The sequence below is a fragment of the Echiichthys vipera genome (genome assembly GCF_963691815.1).
Source record: "Echiichthys vipera genome assembly, chromosome: X".
Taxonomy (NCBI): domain Eukaryota; kingdom Metazoa; phylum Chordata; class Actinopteri; order Perciformes; family Trachinidae; genus Echiichthys; species Echiichthys vipera.
Window position 1 is genome coordinate 34,154,286 of NC_139825.1, and position 19,204 is coordinate 34,173,489.

General features: G+C 38.8%; 2 protein-coding genes across 2 annotated transcripts in view; both read left to right on the forward strand.

The window, feature by feature from the left end:
* The first annotated feature begins 537 nt into the window (after positions 1 to 537).
* On the forward strand, positions 538 to 9,962 carry tpra1 (transmembrane protein, adipocyte asscociated 1). The gene is made up of 11 exons (XM_083939903.1): positions 538 to 688; positions 1,821 to 2,004; positions 2,222 to 2,354; positions 2,837 to 2,923; positions 4,551 to 4,623; positions 5,556 to 5,635; positions 5,705 to 5,815; positions 5,929 to 5,989; positions 6,125 to 6,227; positions 7,016 to 7,096; positions 7,188 to 9,962. The coding sequence occupies exons 2-11, from the start codon at positions 1,832 to 1,834 to the stop codon at positions 7,453 to 7,455; spliced, it is 1,170 nt and encodes a 389-aa protein (XP_083796029.1). The 5' UTR covers positions 538 to 688; positions 1,821 to 1,831; the 3' UTR covers positions 7,456 to 9,962.
* Positions 9,963 to 10,353: 391 nt separating this feature from the next.
* The window catches only part of chchd6b (coiled-coil-helix-coiled-coil-helix domain containing 6b), a 69,479-nt gene continuing 60,628 nt past the window's right edge, over positions 10,354 to 19,204 (forward strand). Inside the window, exons 1-4 of the mRNA XM_083938537.1 lie at positions 10,354 to 10,577; positions 11,323 to 11,419; positions 11,650 to 11,704; positions 13,045 to 13,201. Of these exons, the coding sequence (XP_083794663.1) occupies positions 10,494 to 10,577; positions 11,323 to 11,419; positions 11,650 to 11,704; positions 13,045 to 13,201 (393 nt within the window). The 5' untranslated portion in view covers positions 10,354 to 10,493. The remainder of the gene's footprint in view (positions 10,578 to 11,322; positions 11,420 to 11,649; positions 11,705 to 13,044; positions 13,202 to 19,204) is intronic.

A 19,204-nucleotide genomic window follows, 5' to 3' on the forward strand; every position in this document is an offset into this window, starting at 1 on the left:
TCTGACCAGTAATAAATACATTTTGACTAGGATAAATGCTATTATGGGTATCTAAAATGTAATTACAGATAGGAGTGTGATTTGGTTAAATTCACGTCGCTGCTGATTAGGTAAGACTATGGTAACACCTCTGACACACACACCAAGTGGGCTGCGGGAGTAAATTTACCTTAAAACCATGTCATAATCAGAGACGGATTAATGCACAGGCTGGCCTAGGCTGCAGCCTAGGGGCCCCAGGTGTTCTGATAAAACATGATTAATAATGTGGGGGCCCAAACAAACAGTAACCTAGGGGCCCATGACCACCTTAAACCGCCACTGGCCATAATATATTATTATCATCATCATTATTCATTATATAACCTATTTGGAAGAAGTGGAGACACTCCTTATATGCCCATGAGAGTGCCTCTTCTAACAAGTTATTTGAAAATATAAAAAAAAAAGTCAAACATACGTCACAGTGCCATCTCGCGAGAATTGCTCCACTTGTTTGGCGAGAGTGTCAGCTGACCTCACTGGGGAAATTTGTTAACGAAACTATCCACAGCTATGTCCCGTATCGGTGATCAGTTTGTTGATCGATTACAGGGTGTATGACAGCGTGTAAACCATGCGCTGAAGCCATATCATTACAAAAATATTTCACAGCAGTTGTATCCTTCAATCCGAGTCTACTGAATCGGTAAGATGTTATTTTTTTTAACCAGCTGAAGCTCTCGTTACGTTGGCTCAGCGTCATTGCACTTGCACTAGTATCACGTTTGTTTTGATGCTAACGTGAGTCGGTCGGCTTTTAAAGCAGCGGTACCTAACGTTAATATTAATTAGCGAGCCGTGTTACCATTAGCAATATCGTTATTACTATATTTGTGTGTCTAATATCATTTTAATATACAAACAGCACATCCTCCGACCTCAGTTAGCAAGCTGTAGCAGCGTTAGCTTACGCCTGAAACCCCCCTTAACGTTAACTGAAAGTAAACGTACGTTGGGCTCACTACGTTATGATTTATCAACGTTAGGTTAGCTGCCTGTTAACATGTTCACCTCCAGGAAGAGCGGTATTGAGTTATATGTTGTTTACTCCAGCCAAGTTAGGCAACATTTACTGTATCATGTCAACCATCCAACTGTTGAGTATCAAGTAAATGCTAACATTGTTTTATTTGTCTTGTGGAACTTCTCATTTAATACCAGACGTGGCTAACATGGCAGCCGAACTTGTTACGTAATGTGTATCTTAAAGTGGAGAAAGCGGTGCCGGTTCAGTTAAACACTCCCTTTAGTCTTAAACCTCTCATATTATTTTTCAATTCACTTTTATTTATAGTGCCAAATCATAACAAAGGTTATTTTCAAGACACTTTACATATAGAGTAGATCTAGACCACACTTTGACTTATTTATGATTCATAGAGACCCAACAATTCCTCCATGAGTAGCAGCAAGTCGCCATATCTATATAATACTACTGCTACTACTACTACTGCTAATAATAATATTAATATTTTTATACAGTATTTATCGAGCAATCTTGGCAACAAAAAACCTTCCTTTTAACATTCAGGAACATTGAACAGACCCACCTCTATGGAAGACGAGCATCTGTCCTGACCTGTTTGGGGAGACAGGAGAGAGGCAGTAGTAGACAGGCAGTTCATATTCAAGAATGATATAAATGACCTTCCCATAACAAAGCCCACTTTATAACCTGAACTTCCTCCAAAAAGAGGAAACTTAAAGACCAGGTCTGCCTCCGCTCATGTCAGTAATCAATTTAAATTCATATCTGACATAAACACATTCCCCCCCAGGGTCTGACACCATGCTGGCCACAGTGACTGCTGTGGTTAGATTTGCTCAATACAATGGAAGGATTTCACCTACTCCGTTGGAGAACACATCAACATTCCCAACTTGGCAACCTGACACTGAAGCCAACATCAGCAAGCCTCACAAATGTCTGCAAGTTCTGTACGAGGACATTGGAGACTCCAGGTATACAGGATCACAATGCAGAAGAAATAGTTGAAAACTATGAAAGACATACATTGCTTTTCAATATATGTGTGACAGTGCATGAAATACAAAATGGAAATACATTACTAACTGTTCAAAGTGAATAATCTGACAGACAATACAAAACATCTGCTGTCTGAAGATTAAATCATTTTTGAGAAAGTTCTCTGTTATCCCCTTCACCCCTCTGTTTTAGGGTACGCTTCTGGGACATTTTACTGCTCGTCCCTAATGTGGCCTTCTTTGTATTCCTGATGTGGAAGCTGCCTTCAGCCAGAGCAAAGATTCGACTCACCTCCAGCCCCATCTTCGTCACCTTTTACTTGCTGGTAGGACTCAAACTACAGAAATGCCAATATACAGTATTGAAAGTAATTAGTTCGAGCTTGGCATCATGCCACAAGGCAAATTTTATTAATTAAAGTATCGCATAATTTAATATGACTGCGGTGTTGATCTCCAAAAAGCCTGAAGGCACAATACACCTGTTAATACCTTTCAATTCACTTTTGTCTGACAACAAAGACAAACGACCTTGTGGAAAGACTTTCTGATTAATTTTTTTCGTGTTTACTGCTATGCTTTATAATCTGTCACTTCTCTATGGAAGGTGCTCACTTGTTCAGGGGATATCTTTGTTCTACAATGCCTGGCAAGGCTACAAAGGAACTCTGCACGTTTTTTGAAACCAGTGCATTGTTGCTAATAGCTGTAAATTCCCCTATTTCCCCTCCACAACATGTTTTTATTATTTGGAGAAAACAGATTGTTTTTGTATGATCTAACATGTTTTTTCCCCTTTATTTCTTAGGTGTTTGTTGTTGCGGCAGTTGGCATCACTCGTGCCGTGGTGTCCATGACAGTTAGTGCGTCCAGTGCTGCCACCATCATAGACAAAGTAAGGAACCACTTGAAACATAAATAACATTTTTGGAAAACGCATGGTTGTTGGGTTGTGAATAACAGAAAAAGTAATGTTTTTCTGTAGTGTTTTAATCAAAGATTCTTTGAAAAATCTAATTATAAATAATGATAATTTATATAATTTGAATATAAAAGATCATTATCAACTCTATTTCTAAGTAATAATATAGACATTTGATTGATTGACTGATTATTTATTTAAGAGATTATATAAAGAACACAAACATTTTATTATTATTATTATTATTATTTTTATTATTATTATTATTATTATTATTAACCTTTATTTAACCAGGATATTCCCATTAAAGGATAACATGTTAAAGTGAAAACACTTACTTCCAACATGGTTATAAGATGTTCGAAGACAAAAGAAAACACAAAAAAGCACAGGAAATTCAACTTAAAAACCAAAACAAGCAAAATCCTAAAATCCAATAAAGAATCACAAGTCTTCCCCAAGTCAACAAGAACATGGACATTTAAAATAACAATGTCATTGCACGGTTCATTATAAATCTGTTAACATGTTCCATAGTCCTACTTTGTATCTGACTACATTGTAGAAAGATGGTTAAGTTACTCTTATTCTGCCATGCTATTGTGTGTAGCTACTCATGCAGCTCAACGTAGTAACTTTTCCTTAGGAAAATGTGCGTTGGTAGGATGTCTTCTCCACTTTAGCTGGCAGTAGTGTCCCAGTCAAACTGCAGACCTCATGGTCCTTAAAGGCTTGATATGTAGTGGACGACTGTTCCACAACATTGTATGTGTGTGTGGCTACATTATTCACTCAAGGAACTTTGAAGACGCAGTGGACCTGGTGTAATAGTATGGACTATTTTTATCTGAGAACACAAATATTGAGGAGCATACCCACTTATAATATTGTATGTATGATGAAGCTTCTGTTGTTCTACTCTGAGCTCAGCTGGCAACAGTCCTACCTTTCTGAATCCATCACTACCAACATGAATTTGAGGGGATGCATTTGATAAATGCTGCAAGTACGATATGGATAATTGAAATGACACTGTATCAATGATGACACAAGAAGTTTCTTATCAAAAAAATGAAAGAGCCTTGTTCTGCGAAACAGGAACTTGAGATTACTGGCACTAGAAACATTCTGAGCTGTAGTTTACTGTAACCTACAGCAAATATTGTCCTTTTGGAGGATAAACTGCTTTTTGTGTGGTGGAACATACAGCCTGTGGTAAATTGTTAACTTGAGCTACTCTGTTCTAAATGGTCCGGGGTTTTAGTTTTTATGTGTGGAAAACAGTGTGGGTTTCTTGGAGTTTTTTAATGACGGGTAGTAAATGACAGATTGCAGCTCTGTAGCATAAATACTTCCCCCATGTTAAAGCATCAGTCACAATATCCTCTTTTATTGCTTACCCAGAGTGGCTAATATGAGCTTCAGCATGACTGGGAATTTCATGTCCGAAAGGAAAGGCATGGCTGACATTCCTCACATACCAGACAGTGATGAACCCGCTGTTCCCATAGCACACTGTCATGGCTGCACTGTTGAAGAAACACATGCACATGAATGATTATATAATGCATTAAGTGTGACCTGTTTGTTGTCTCTTCAGGTGCTGTGGGAAATCACACGTTTCTTCTTGCTGGCTATTGAGCTCAGTGTTGTCATCTTGGGACTCGCTTTCGGTTAGTTTTTCTATTTGTTTCAGTTTCATTTACTGCATTCATCAGTGTTTTAGTCTCTTTTCACACAACACATCTGTTTCAAACCCTTACCATTCTGCAACCTTTTTCTTTTTTTAGAGGGGTGGGCAACAGGGTATGTTCATGGTTAGATAAAAGGTTATCAGAAGATGCCACATAGAATACATAATCTTAAAGCTGGGAACCTAAAGATTAAGTTGAGACACAGCCCAGCACTGTCTCAATCTGTGTTCATAAATATATAATAAAACTTATTTTGTTGGGGAAATGTTAAAGGTTAGAGTTTAAAGGGCTTAAAGCAGTGTCATATGAACTTTTTATTAGTATTGCAGCAGCTTTGGGGTTGCTGTGATTTGGTATGAAAAACTTTTTATTCAGCACACCTAGGAAAGCCATACTTTTTCTGAATTTCCTAGGTCTGGAATTTGTGTTTGTAAAGTTTCATGAGGCTGTGATTATCCTAGAGATCGCAACAGCTCGTTTTATACACTGAATTTAAGTCTCAAAAACATGCCTCACTAAAATAATGGGCTCATTGAGTCCATAAGTGTCAGCTTTCCAGTCATACCCAATGTATGTAATGACAAGGGAACCCTAATATGCACACACATTTAAATACACCAATTATAAGAGACATTTTTACTGTAAGAGAAAAACGTATGTATATTTATGTCTTGAGGAGAGAGGTTAAGGGACCACTTGGCCATACAACTGTTTTCCCTTGCAACGACAGACATGGCATGACATGGTTGGTACCATATCATACCAATGTTCCTCTAGCTTTGAAACACAGCAGTGGTTTGGATCTGTAAGAGGCTAAATATGATCATTTTCACTGAATCTAATTATGAAAATGACCGAATGTCTGTGTAGTTTTTGTTTCTGTTGAGCCTCTTTCTTTATTCATTTAACAGGTCACCTGGAGAGCAAGTCCAGTATAAAACGTGTGCTGGCTATCTCTGCTGTGCTGGCTCTGGCCTACTCCATCACACAGGTAATCAGAAGTGGCAGCAGGATATTTTGGCAACTGAATTCAGTTTAAATAACTGAAATATTGTTCTAGGGCACACTAGAGATTCTGTACCCAGACAGTCACCTCTCTGCTGAGGACTTCAACATCTACGGTCACGGGGGACGGCACTTCTGGTTGGCCAGCTCCTGCTTCTTCTTCCTGGTCAGTAACCTGTACCTATGCAGCAGAAGCAGCATGAGAACTAAACTTAAACTCATGACAGATACCCGATAATTGATGTTTAATGTTTGATGATGTAATCCTTTTTTTTATAGGTGTACTCTTTGATTGTGATCTTGCCTAAAACTCCAGTGAGGGAGAGGATATCTCTTCCATGTAAGTTAGTAATTTAATTGCGGCAAAGTCACAAGGTTGTGCTGCAGATTTAGGACTGTGCTTTTTGATGCCATATAATTGAAAGCATTTTATCCTCTCTTGCTCATTAATCCTTGTTTTGTTTTCTTTGTCCAGCTAAAAGGAGTTTCTATGTGTATGCTGCCATCCTGTCTTTACTCAACCTTGTCCAGGGCCTGGGCAGTGCTCTGCTATGTGCTGGAATCATAGAGGGACTCTGGTTAGTATAATTAAACAGATTAAATAATACAATTATTTAACAGATTAAATGGAACTATGTGAGTATTTTAGTTTGAGTAAGATAGTTTAATAGATTTATGGCTTCAGGGCAACTAGGGGGATGAGTCATGAGGATGAGAACATTTTCCTTTTAAAGGTCCCATATTGTCAAAAAGTGAGATTTGACGTCTTTTTTTAAATTTTTTCATAAAGCAGCCCGAGGTGCTATATAACTATATTGAAAGTATCAAAACTAAATCCAATCACATGAGTCCTGGAAAACCTGTAGAACATTTAACACATTTTCAAGTTATGGAAAATTAGAGACAAAGTAAAATCCTGGGAAATCTTGTTTTGTCCTGGAAAATTCTTTCAACATTATGCCACCTTTAGATGAAAATTAAGTACCAGGCTATCTATCATCTGCCATCTGATTATACTAATGTTTGAATGGTAGTTTATGCATAAGAATATATTTAATAGGCTGCTCTTGGTTTTGTTGTAATGGGAAAACTGAAGAGACAATACCTTACTGGATTTTTTTTTTTTTACAATGTCTTTATTGATAAAGATCTTATTGGTAGTGTAATAAAATCCAGTACAACTTGTGTTTAACAAGAATTAGAAAAAGTATGAACCTGAAGATTAGCATAAAATGGGACCTTTAACTATCCTTTTTGGTAGAAATGTTTGATAATGCCTGGTGTATGAAGCTGATAATAATCCTACGACCTTTAATGGGACTGTTCACACAGTCATAAACCTGTCTTTTTTTCTTTTCTGAACCAGTTGTGTAGATGTCACCACCTTCCTGTACTTCTCCACCTTTGCTCCGCTCATTTATGTCACGTTCCTTAAGGGCTTCTTTGGGTTTGTACAAGGAATCATACAGCATATACAGAATACTTTCTTCTTTGACCCAGTTTCTTCCTCTATTTCACTACCTTCTTCTTTTTTACAGTTCAGAACCCAAGATCCTGTTCTCCTACAAGTCACAGGTGGATGAGCCAGACGAAAGTGACGTGCACCTTCCCCCGACTGTCGCTACGACCCTTGGCAGCAAGGAACTGACCGATCAGGGCCTGTTCTACTCCACCCAGATTGATGGCTCTGGTCCCGGAAGCTCTGGTATGGTTGGAGCATACTTGGATGATGTTGCCTCTGGACTCTATGGGTCAAGCAGCATTAACAGCGTTGAAGCTGACCGTTGGAGACCTATCAATGTGTGAATGAATGAAGAGGAGAATAGAAGAAGAGAAATGGTTATACATCTGCACATAAATGTTGTGCGTGTGTAACGCAGGGTGGCCAAAAAAATGCAGAACACAGTAGTTGGACACCAAGAACGGGTAATGTTGGTCTTGCTTTGAAACCAGGATAAGTTAACAAGTGGACACTTAAGGAGAGACCTTTGCTATCCAATTATCTGGAGGACTGAATTTAGCAACTGCTTTTGTAACACTGTTGCCAGAGTGCACTGCTGCTGTAGCTCCACACTAGGAGCACTGTCCCTGATTGTGGCCCTGACATTCTCCGTATTAATTCTGTTCAATGGGCACTTAAATGCAGGAGCTTACTGACTTGTCTCAGCATAATGTTTTGTCATTCCAGCATCATGCACCAACTGCTCAATTCTCAATGACGTTTTAACCCCATTTTAAGTACCCAAGTCTTAAAAATCTAACATTCTTTTGATGGCATCTCAACATCTGTACATTCCCACAAAAAGTAACAGCATCTCAACTGACTTTGCCATCTGCTGCCTTGTATTAGAATTGTGACTCAACTGGCTCATAATTTTTTACAGATTCACTGTGCCTCTCTACACAGTGCAAGGACTCGTGCTAATTTGTTTTGATAGGCGACGTTACATACCTCGTCTTCTGAGGTAGCCGCTGTCCCTCCTATGAACTAGAGATGCACCGATCCCGTTTTTTTCAATCCGACATTGATACCTGGGCTGAGCGTATCGGCCGATACCCATTACAGATCCTACTGTTGAATAAATTAACCATATACCTTGCCATGTGAATGAAGGCATCAGGCTTGACATAAACATTTAGCCTTGTTAAAAAAGGGTAATAAATTAACACAAATAAAAATGTACTTGAAATTATTAATTAACAAATAAAGTGTACATTTGCAGCAAACATAAATAACACGTCCATGTAAAGTGCACTGCAAACAGGTATTTTAAAATGTATTATAAAATATGGTTGCTGCCTGAAACCCAACAAACAATGGCTTAATAAACTTGCTGTGTGTGATTGAATGCTGGATCGGCCTCATTCATCCGATATTCAGTCCAGCTAATTAGTCAATATCGGAGCCGATATTCGATCCGGATATCGGATCGTTGCATCTCTACTGTGAACAAGTGAAAGTTGTTAGCGTGATGTGTGTCACTGCAATATAATAGGTAAATCAGTAACTTCTAAATGCAGGCAATTTAAAATCTCAAATTGTGTCTCAGCTGTTAGCTCGTTACTTGTCATTTCTCTCCTCTTTTATTTATTTTGGGTTTTGCTTTAATTACTTATGCCAGATCAATCATTCCTGCTACTGAAAGCACATTTGTTAGCTACATAGTCATTGAGGATGTCAGTGTGTGTGTGTGTGTGATTTGAACAACAAATATGCAGAAACCTTTTTGTTTATTCCAGATTGGACATTCCATATCAGCATATAGTTCTTGCTTTCTGCGAAGGGGTTTCAAAGTTATTAATTTCTCCGTCAATATCCTGTGTTCAGATTTTCTACAAATGTTATTACAAGTACTCAAATCAGACCACAAACCAATTGCTTAATTTTATGGTATCACATGTTTGTATACTGATGGAGTTTAATAAAGTTTAATATTAAGGGAGGCTCAGGCAACTGTTGTGTGAAATATGGGTCAAGAGTGTCAAGAAGAAAACTACTGGACTGTCACAGAGCAAATTTCCACTCTGATCCATTTTAGGCTTGACTGCCTTTGCCGTAACAGTTGCCATTGGCAACCATTTTGAGAAATTGGCAACTTTTGGTTGCCAACAGTGACAACCAATTTCTAACATATTAAAAATAAGGACAGCAAAAAGGTTCACCACAAAATAAATACATGTTTTGACTTTGAATGCGTAAATTGATTAAACTGACAAAGAATCAGATGAACTTGAACAAAAAAAATTAAATATACATTTGTACATTTCTGGGTCTGTTGTCACATTTTCATTGATACGGTGATATATAACTGCATAATATCTTAATGAAAGTGACTAAAAATGGCATGTTTTCAGTTTCAGCAACCAAAAGCTGATGCCGAGTTTCCAGCCTGGCAATCACTTTTAGTGTTGGCTCCTGTCAGTTCTTGTCATATGTATTGGTACTATTACAACATCATGCAACTTTTTAAACCACCACACATCACAGTTACCTATTTCTGCCAAGGAAATATTATGTATGTGAGAGTGCCCCCGTGTTTGGTATTCTGGATTGCTGTATTTAAGCTAGCAGTATTCATAGATAGTTTTGACCTGTCTGCAGAAAATATAGATACATTTATTTTTACAGCATTTTAAAGCAACAACGCAGTAAAGAAGATGTGTATTTCCAAGAAATTGCAGTATTTGCCTGACTCTTAGAAATATTATATATTTAAAATTGAGTGTTGGTGATAACTGCTGTATAGTGATTGGTAAATCAGTTTGCTGATCTGTAAATTGCCTTTTTATTTAAGTGCATTGATTGTGTAATATTCAGCCCATATTAATGCAATGTATTGAGCATTGTGTGACCTACAGAATAAACTATTTCAAACTATGTCATGTTTGTTTTGTGGATAGTACACCACACAATGGCTTGTTTAGGTAATTCAGTAAATTCAAATTAAGGATAGGACACCACTCTGTGGTTTCTTCAGGTAACTACACTCCGGAGAAGGGCTTTTTCTTCACATATTTCTCATGTGTTGATGAGACGACCAGTATGGGCTTTATTTTTATGTTTTGTTTGTCCTTAAACATTTCACGTCAGACTAAAGTTTAACTACAATTCCCATCAACCCGTCACTCCATGCGACTATGAGTCAGAGTTTGAATTATTTTATCCAACCAATGAGCTTAGAGGATACTGTAGCGCCAGTTTGACCTTTATTGGACTGCTGGTTGTATCCACCGGTCGCTGAGGCGACTCTAGCAGCTCTCTCATTTATGTCTCCCTGTCCTAACACCAGACACGGTTATTATTATTATTTTTCTAATCCGGTGTAAACAAACAGCTGGTGAAAATGGGGGGCAATGGCAGCACCTCAAGGAAAGTGTCATTCGGGCTGGACGAGAACGAGAAGGTCACGGTAATTGAAGGAGTTAAGGTAGATATAACGTACCGTTTCTACTTATTGTTGCAGCTTTATGAGCCTAAGGTTGAGATATGTTAGCAGGCATGATAACTAAAGCTAATAACGGTTAACTAGTAGGCTTTTGTGGCGGTGTCTGTCCGGTGCACTTGAAGGCTGACAGGTCCCACGTCCTCAAATGAACCCGGACATACCCCGTGTGTCACCGTCGCCTTCCGTTATGCCCAGATAGCCTTACCGTTACTCGCTGTCTTCAGGTAAGGGAGCGAGGGTATCCTTAAAACACCTTGATAAATTACGACGTCTAAGTTAGCAAGACGTGAAAAACAAGCGGACATGTACTCAGACATAACGCAGTGCAAAATTTCCACAGCGTACTGTCCACTAACGCGAGATTTGCTATGGCAACAACATTCACACGGTTGACGTTAACAGTTAATGCGTTACTGTAATACTAACTTAAGTCAACAGTAACATTAGCATGAGTTTAAAGATTTAACGTTACAAATCATTACTGTTTCAGTTGTATGAAAACATTATTTGTCATTGTGTTCCACCTTTTAACCTTCAAATTGTAACGAGTAAATGAATATTGTGTTCATGTCATGTAGGCAGACAGCTAAGTAACTCTTTATGTAGGCTGAATAATGTACTCTTTTAACTGCTGCTTTTCAAGATATACAACTGTCCGTATGCACAACGAGGGGCGTGTGTGTGTTTCTGTATATGCACATTTGTTAATTGTCACATTTCTATCCAGCTCTCAGAGGATGTACTAAAGCGGATGAAGGAATCTCAGGGGTCTGACAGCGCCAAGCCACCACAGTCTCCACCAGACACTCACAAACCACCACCAAGTAAGTCTCAGTCAAAGACCTTTTCCTTCTCACAGAGCTCCCATCGGGAGGCCCACTGTGTCAGCATTCAGCAAACATGTTCTCATACGGGTCAGTTTTACTGCTAAAGTTATTTTTAACTGTTGCTTGATAATATGGGGGGTATCCTGTTTGTCTTGCTACTCTGTTCTGAAAACTGATCCATATTGTAATTGCCTATAATATTGATATTCATCCTATTCAATGTTTAGGTCCAGAACCAGTAGGACCCACCACTACAGAAATACAGGAAGAGATCCGCAAAAAGTAGGTGCTTATAATGTCATGGTCATTGTCCCTTTTATTGTTATCCAGCCATATATGGTGAAAGACCAGCAATAACACTGCATGTAACTTATGATTAGTGCATTAGCATTGGCAAACTTTGGATTTGATGCTTTCCTAGATGTCGGTTAATTATTGCAACTTATGATCCTAACATATATTTTCATATATTTAAGTTGGGCCCACTGTATTAGCACATGCAGCTAATAGCCAGTGGAGGTGACAGGTGTATAACATAGCAGACACTTGATGCCAATGATCAATGTTTATGGTGGACATCCACATGCCGAGTGACCTGTCAACGCTGCTGATGCTGATTTACTCTGTCTGTATAGCAGGCATGTTGCTATGCTGCTGGAATGCTCATATACTATCCTGAGCCTCTATTGATTTACATGTTAGCATGTCCAACAGTTCTTAGTCACTGTCACTTTAGAATAAAATAGAATTACTTTAATGATCCCAGACTCGGAAATTATTTATTTAACAGCAGTAGTGGGTCAGCAAATAAACACTTTGTACATAACATAAATAGAATCCAATATATACATAGTGTATATATACAGTGCACAGTGTGCTATAAACAATAACAATAATGATATATACAACAAAACAGTAGAGAGACCAGAGTTCTCTGTCAGGCAGAGGTGAGAGAGTTATTATATACAGTGAGGGCTGTTTCCTGGAAATGTGTGAAACATTGTATCATTTTATTTGTGCCTAACCTCTGTAGTGAGGTTCATGTCGTTAACAGAAAGTTGCAGAAATAGGCTATTGGCCAACATCTCACTGGTTTAAATTCTTAGGGCAAATAAATCAATTGTGTCAGGACCTGTAGTATTAATATTCCAGGCAACCCAAAACAATAGTCTTGAAATAAATTCCTTTTTTGTGAAGCTGAAATTTTATTGAAACTATATGGCAGCAAAAAGTATGGTAATTTCTGAGGTCATATTTCATAGCAATGCTGGATTGGATTGCATTGTATGGGAGGTTGGAATTCATTATTAAGTGTGTTATCTTCATGTTTTTCTGGTGTTGTAGTGTGGTGCTATACTGTAGTTTTCATGATAAACCCTAACCCAACAATTCATGAATGGGGATTACTATAATTACTAACATCACTCAAGAGTTTTATTCTCAGTCTCAATGTTTTTTTGGCCACTTTTATTTATCTGAAAGATATTGGTATTATTGTTGATCAAAAGAAACCACTGGGTAGGGTAGCTCTCTGTGTGAACAAGCACTTGAATTTTAAGGTGACTTTCTCTGGATAACTAAAGGTTAAATGTGAAGACTGTTCTCATCTTCTCCTACTTTAGCTTTGAGCATCAACAGGCCCTGGTGCAGGAGCAGCTGACCAAACTGGCTCAGAGGGAGAGAGAGACAAGAGCAACCACCGGCCTGGATAAGCTGACGCCCGCTATCCTCATCGAGAAAGGAATGGCCCACGAAGAGCAAGAAAAGGCTAAGATACTGGTGAGTGAGACTCAGGGCGCACTCACACTGTCCATCCGTACCGTGCCCTGTGCTTTAGGGCACTTCCCCCCCTCCCTCTCCCTCCGCGGGTCAGGCCTGTTTGTACTCACACTACCTGGGCCTCGGCGGAATGCTTCTTGCAAGCCTATATGTCATCACGCCGTAGCACGTCCCAGCATTGATTGACTTCATCGCGATGCGTCGCTTTGTTAACAAATCTTTCTACAGACCTCAGAGTTTTTGTGCATCTTGTTCAACTGTTTTTGAATATTTTTATCCGACCAAATCTGCAGTAAACACTCCACCTCCGCATCACACCACCGTGAACCTTTAGCCGCCATTGTTTTATATGTCCGCGCATGGTCCGCCCTTCTTTTTTCTATGTCCAAACAGGCGCACATAAAATGACGTCAGAACTGCTGTAGGCCTCGAGCTCGTGCTCGTACACGTGCGCACGCTCATGCTCGTACATGTGCAAACGTGCTTTACAAAAGCCCACCTCTCCCGAACGGGTCGTGACTAGCAAGTGTACCGCACCTAGACGCGGTACAGTTGCACTCACACTGCTCAAACGAACTAGACTTAAACCGTGAAACGTGCTTGGGCACGGTACGGATGGACAGTGTGAGTGCACCCTTACTGGCTCTATACCAGGTGTCAGCGGTGCCTTTGACTTTTGGACCTGATGGGTTGTACTTTATTCTAATATCCCCCAAAACTATTGATTAATTTACACTTTGTCAAAACAACAGACCACCAGTGTTACACAGTAGCTGTGGCCATGTAACTGTGTAACTTAAACAAGAATTTCCTCATTTATTAAAAAAAAAAAAAAATCAAAACAACTAGAATAATTTAATTTGAAGGTTTCCTTTCGTAAACGTACCCATCTCCAGCACTTTTTAATCTTTTTAATAAAACATGCAGAATAGTCTACAACTTAGTGTCCTGGCTAATTTCACAAATCTCTCTTGGTAAGATAATGCAGCATGTTTAGGCTAAAATGTGGTAGTGTGTGAAATTCTGTATGCATTTGTTTTTTTGTCAGTAAAAAAAAGTGAAATTTAAAAACTTTTCAAAAAACATGTCTGATCCATAATTTCACCGCTCTCTTATCAACCTATGTCAGTAGTTTGTTGGTTTCAGGCTAGTTGCCTTGACCCAATTTTAGGGGTGAGATAGGCAAACATTTAATATTTTATGTATCATTTAACAGGGGGAGAAAGCTGTTGTAACAGCGGCCTCTAGTGTTGAGACTTTGAATTCATCATGTCTGATGAAGGGCTGGGGCCTGAAACGTTACATGGTGCATTAAAGGCTATTTGGAGCTGATTCTAGTGTGCGGACTCACTGTTTATTCTTGAGACTTTGAATGGCACCACTGGACTGAGGCTCTGGTGAATTGTTGAATGATTATGATGTACATTTACAACCCTGGTTTCTGTATTGCAGAAGGGCAAATGCATTTTGTAAAAGCAGACTATCAAATATTTGAGTGAACATGATTAGGATATTGTTCAGTGTCACATTGTTGCACTCTTCAATGCACTATTTAACAAATTTAGCATAGTGTCTCTTCTCTCTCTATTTTCTCTTTGTTACACTCTTGAAATTATATATCTATTTGTCACTGTCCATTGAAAAACTTGAAAATTATGATGGATGCTTTAAATCAGTATCTTAAAGTGAAATTCCAGCATGAAATCATCCCATGGTCTTTTGCAGCAAATGCACTCATCAAATAAACCATCGAAACAATTTTTTCATCCAACAACTATTAACGCAGATATCCTAAAGAGACGCTAACAGTCGCTAACAGCTAAATACAGCTAACAACCCCAATTAGCTTGGGGCAGCACGGAGAACGCATTAAAACTAGGGCTGCATCTATCAAATCTTTTTGTAGTCGAGTATTCTACTGATTATTTCATTGATTAAAAAAAATATATAATACGTATTATAATTTGGCGTTATTTTGCAAAAGAAAATATGTCTGGGGTTGACCTATTTGGTGTGGTAATCTAACAGGTGTGTGTGTGTGTGTGTGTGTGTGTGTGTGTGTGTGTGTGTGTGTGTGTGTGTGTGGGTGTATATGTGTGTGTGTGTGTGTGTGTGTGGTGGATGCGGGAGGACTCCATGAGAAAAACAGTAATAATAAAAACATCAAACACAATGTTTAAAGTGTGAGTTGTGTCTCTGCTGGACATGGATTTTACGGAGACGGGAAATAAACTGCTGAATGTGTTTCTTTACGGCTCTTTTTAGCCACGCACCCACCTCTCCTGCCCATAACTCCATTTTGTTCGGGTCTTAAATGATCAAAACATTAAAAAAAAAATTGTAGAGGGTCTGAAGATAATTATGAGCCTTTTGATTTGTATCTAAAAAATGTTTTGGTAGAGAGATCCTCTTCCCCGCATGTATGGGAGTGAATTGGCGAATATACTTCTGGGCACAGGACCGCCACTTAAAACAGGCGAGTGCTGCAGTACAGAGCTTGGCCGCTAAGCCCATGATGGCATACGATGAGAGCGCCGGTCCTAGGGACCTGGTTTTCATAGCTATTACAGTACCTTGGCTACCTTGACTACCCGTGGCCATGGTGACAGAATCTCTGCACTCTGCAGTAGATCATGTATGGAGTGTTGTAGCAACATAAATGTGATGGACAGTGCATCAGAGCAAGGAAAATCCCTGATGGTCCTTGTAGACTGTTGGGACACCAGTATGACCATCTAGTTCAACAGGCTGTATTAATAGTAACAGTATCCATATCCAATATAGGATGGAAACAAAAATATGAACAAACTATGAATGTTAACATGTATTCCCATCACAGTCACATGGTTCACAGTCATTTCTATAATCTAAATAACCCCCTGCGAATTTAGATAAAATCATTGATTGGCATTTCTTACATGTATATTGATAATCGTTGATCTATTGCAGATCATGAATTTGTAATTTCCTTCTTGGCCTTGTTAATATTAAACACTGTGGATTTCCTACAGCTCTCTCTTCTCTCTTTCTCAATTGATATGTTCTGCAGTGTCTTTTTCGGTGTTCCAGCCAGCTGTAATGAATAGTGAATAAAGCTGCTGGCTTAGCTCACACTGATATGGGCTCCTAACATTTAATGATGTTGCATCGCAATATAAAACTGAAATATAAAAATGATGTCCCAACTTTGTTACTTGGAAGCTTGGAGTGTATCTGGGTATACGTGTAAAGAAGAATTTTATCTAGAAGTTTCAGTATAAAGAAGGGGAAGTTTTTTCTGCTTACAGGTGTTGATAGAATTAAAGTATATGTACACACAGTATGTGAGAAGCCTAGAAAGTGTATAACTTGGAGTTTTTATGTGACCCCTCATCGCCTCTCCCATTACACCTTTTCCTCTCTAGGTCTCACCTCTGACTCTCACCCTTTTCTGCTGAACTGTCGTAACACATTCATTGTTCCCAGCTTGATTTCTCCACTGTCTAAAATTTGACAAACTCTGACTCTCACTCTAAAAGAAAAGAAACTAAAAAAGAGAGATGTACTGTATTTTGTTGCATCACTTCAGCGTTTGAGTAGATTGAAAGTACCTGGGAATCTTATTCAAATTTTTCTGCATCCTTGCATCCACCAGCGTCAGCACAGCTGGGTGCCTTAAAGAAAAAGTCTCTCCACCCTCACTCTCAGAGGAGACAGGCACACACAAATATGCATTCACATGCATACTGCTGTGACACTTTCACAATGCACAACACATATATAGCAATTTCCCCCAGTGTATTTCCCCACATGCCCTCCTGGCTCCCCAGCAGGCAGGCTGTGTGGTTGAGGAGGGGGTGAGGGAGGTGTGGAGGCAACACCTGTCAGAGAGCTAAGCTGCTCCCCACACTGCCTCAGGCTGCCTGTCATAAACACTCACATTAGCCATTTACTATGTCTCAGCGCCAGCCGCCACTGCCGAGACTAGTTGTTTGTGTGTGTGTGTGTGGGTATATACAGTATGTATATATATATATATATATATATATATATATATATATACAAATATTTATATTTAACCTTTTTCTGAGGTTCCACATTGATTGGAAGTGTATACAGGTATTTTATTCTTCTTGGGGAGAGCTCAAAGTATTTTCCCTACATTCATCTAATTCTTACATGCCACACTGCCTGTGTTATTTACTATCCCACACCATTTGGCTCTGCTTTGACAATGATGGAGAATTGACGGAGAAGCGTTGTGCAGTCAAAAAATAAATATTGCCACTTCAATCAGGATCAGGTTTTGAACACTGTCAGTGACTGATTAGCACTAATAGTTGTCAAATATCTCTACACCTTCACTCCACATTTTTTAATTACGTTTTCACAGCTGATATTAAAGATTGAGTATGTAGAATCTTTATTAAAAGCTATATTTAAAAAAAAATATGAATGAAAGTTTTGATTTTGATTCTATTCTATTCTATTCAACACATGCTACGTCATCCAAATAATGTAAATATTGCTGTGACGCAGTATGGCTGCTGTTTTTCGGACATACAAACGATTAAAAAAAAAACACAATTTTAATATTACTTTTAAATAGTTTTGATGATGTTGATATGTCATATCTTACAGCTGTACACCAGGGAATGTGATAATCTGTGTGTTCCTCAGTATTTTATTTTTATTTCTTCTGCCAACTCCCACTCCACATTTCCTTTCGTCGTTGTGACGCCCAGCCTTTCGCCACACCTATAAAAGTGCTGTTTAAAAAGTGTATACAACTTTCAGTGTCTCATCTTACTTTGTTCTGAGACTACATTTAGACCTCAACAGTTACACCTTGAGTGAAGACACAGAAGAGATGACAAGTTACATTAACACCTCGTCTCTTCACCTCCTTTTTCTTTCATTAGCACCTCCTGTGTTTGTTTTCCTCCCCCCACTATTCTCTCTGCCTCAGAGGTGTCATTCGTGCTGCAAACAAAATACTATTAGTATGCACAGGCATTCAGTGCTGAGCATCTCACACATTTGCACACATAAATAATAACAAGCATCTGCTTTAAGCTATTGAATTTCAGAAGCTTCCTAGGTAGGTGAGAAGAATAGACTTTACTACCTGTTTGGGGGTAATGGGTGAATATTCATAACATTGCCAGCTGATTAGCTTTTATACCTTTATATTGAAAGATAGCTTTATCTGCGGTCTCTAAAGAAAGACCAGTGTTGGACAACAACATTTGGTGGATACAGTTTGAATTAAGATCGGTTTATTAGAAGGTCCCATGTGGGGAAATTTAAATTAGAAAATGAGAATAAGACACAGATACATATAAACTATCCTCATCGGTTTGTATGATATCTTACGAAAAGTTACACATAAATTATTTGAGCGTTACCCTACAAATGTCCAGCAACACGAACAATCTGTGTGCCGCTTCAGTTAAGAACCTATTTAAGCAAAAAACAACTTGGTTATGTTTAGGAAAAGATTGTGGTTTGGGTTATAATACATATGTTTATTATGTAATTTATATACATGGCGTTAGAGAAGTACATACAGTACCAAATCAGTTCAAATGACTGAATATTGACTTTTTGCAGTCACATGGGACATGAACTGCCATCCATCTACCCCAACCTCCTCTCTCCCTGGACCAAGCCCCCACCACAGCGACTTCCTGGTTGAGCCAATACAGAAGTGCCAAAAACTGCAGTTCTCTGAGTGGCCAGTAGGAGTAGTTTGCACAATAGAGCAATTTCTCATTGACCCCCATGTTAAACAGTCCGATTTTCACATCATAATTAAACCCATTTAGCTTTTGTTTACAAAAACCATTTTTGTCTGTATGTTTCAGTCATATCCCCATGACAACACTGAGGGGGGGGGGGGGGGGGGTATTTTTGTAACAGGCTAATTTCTATTGGATTGAAGGTTAAAGTTAATGAATAATTAGGGGCGCAGCCTCTTGACTGACAGGTAGCCTCTGGCCCTCACTTCTCCTCGGAGGCTAG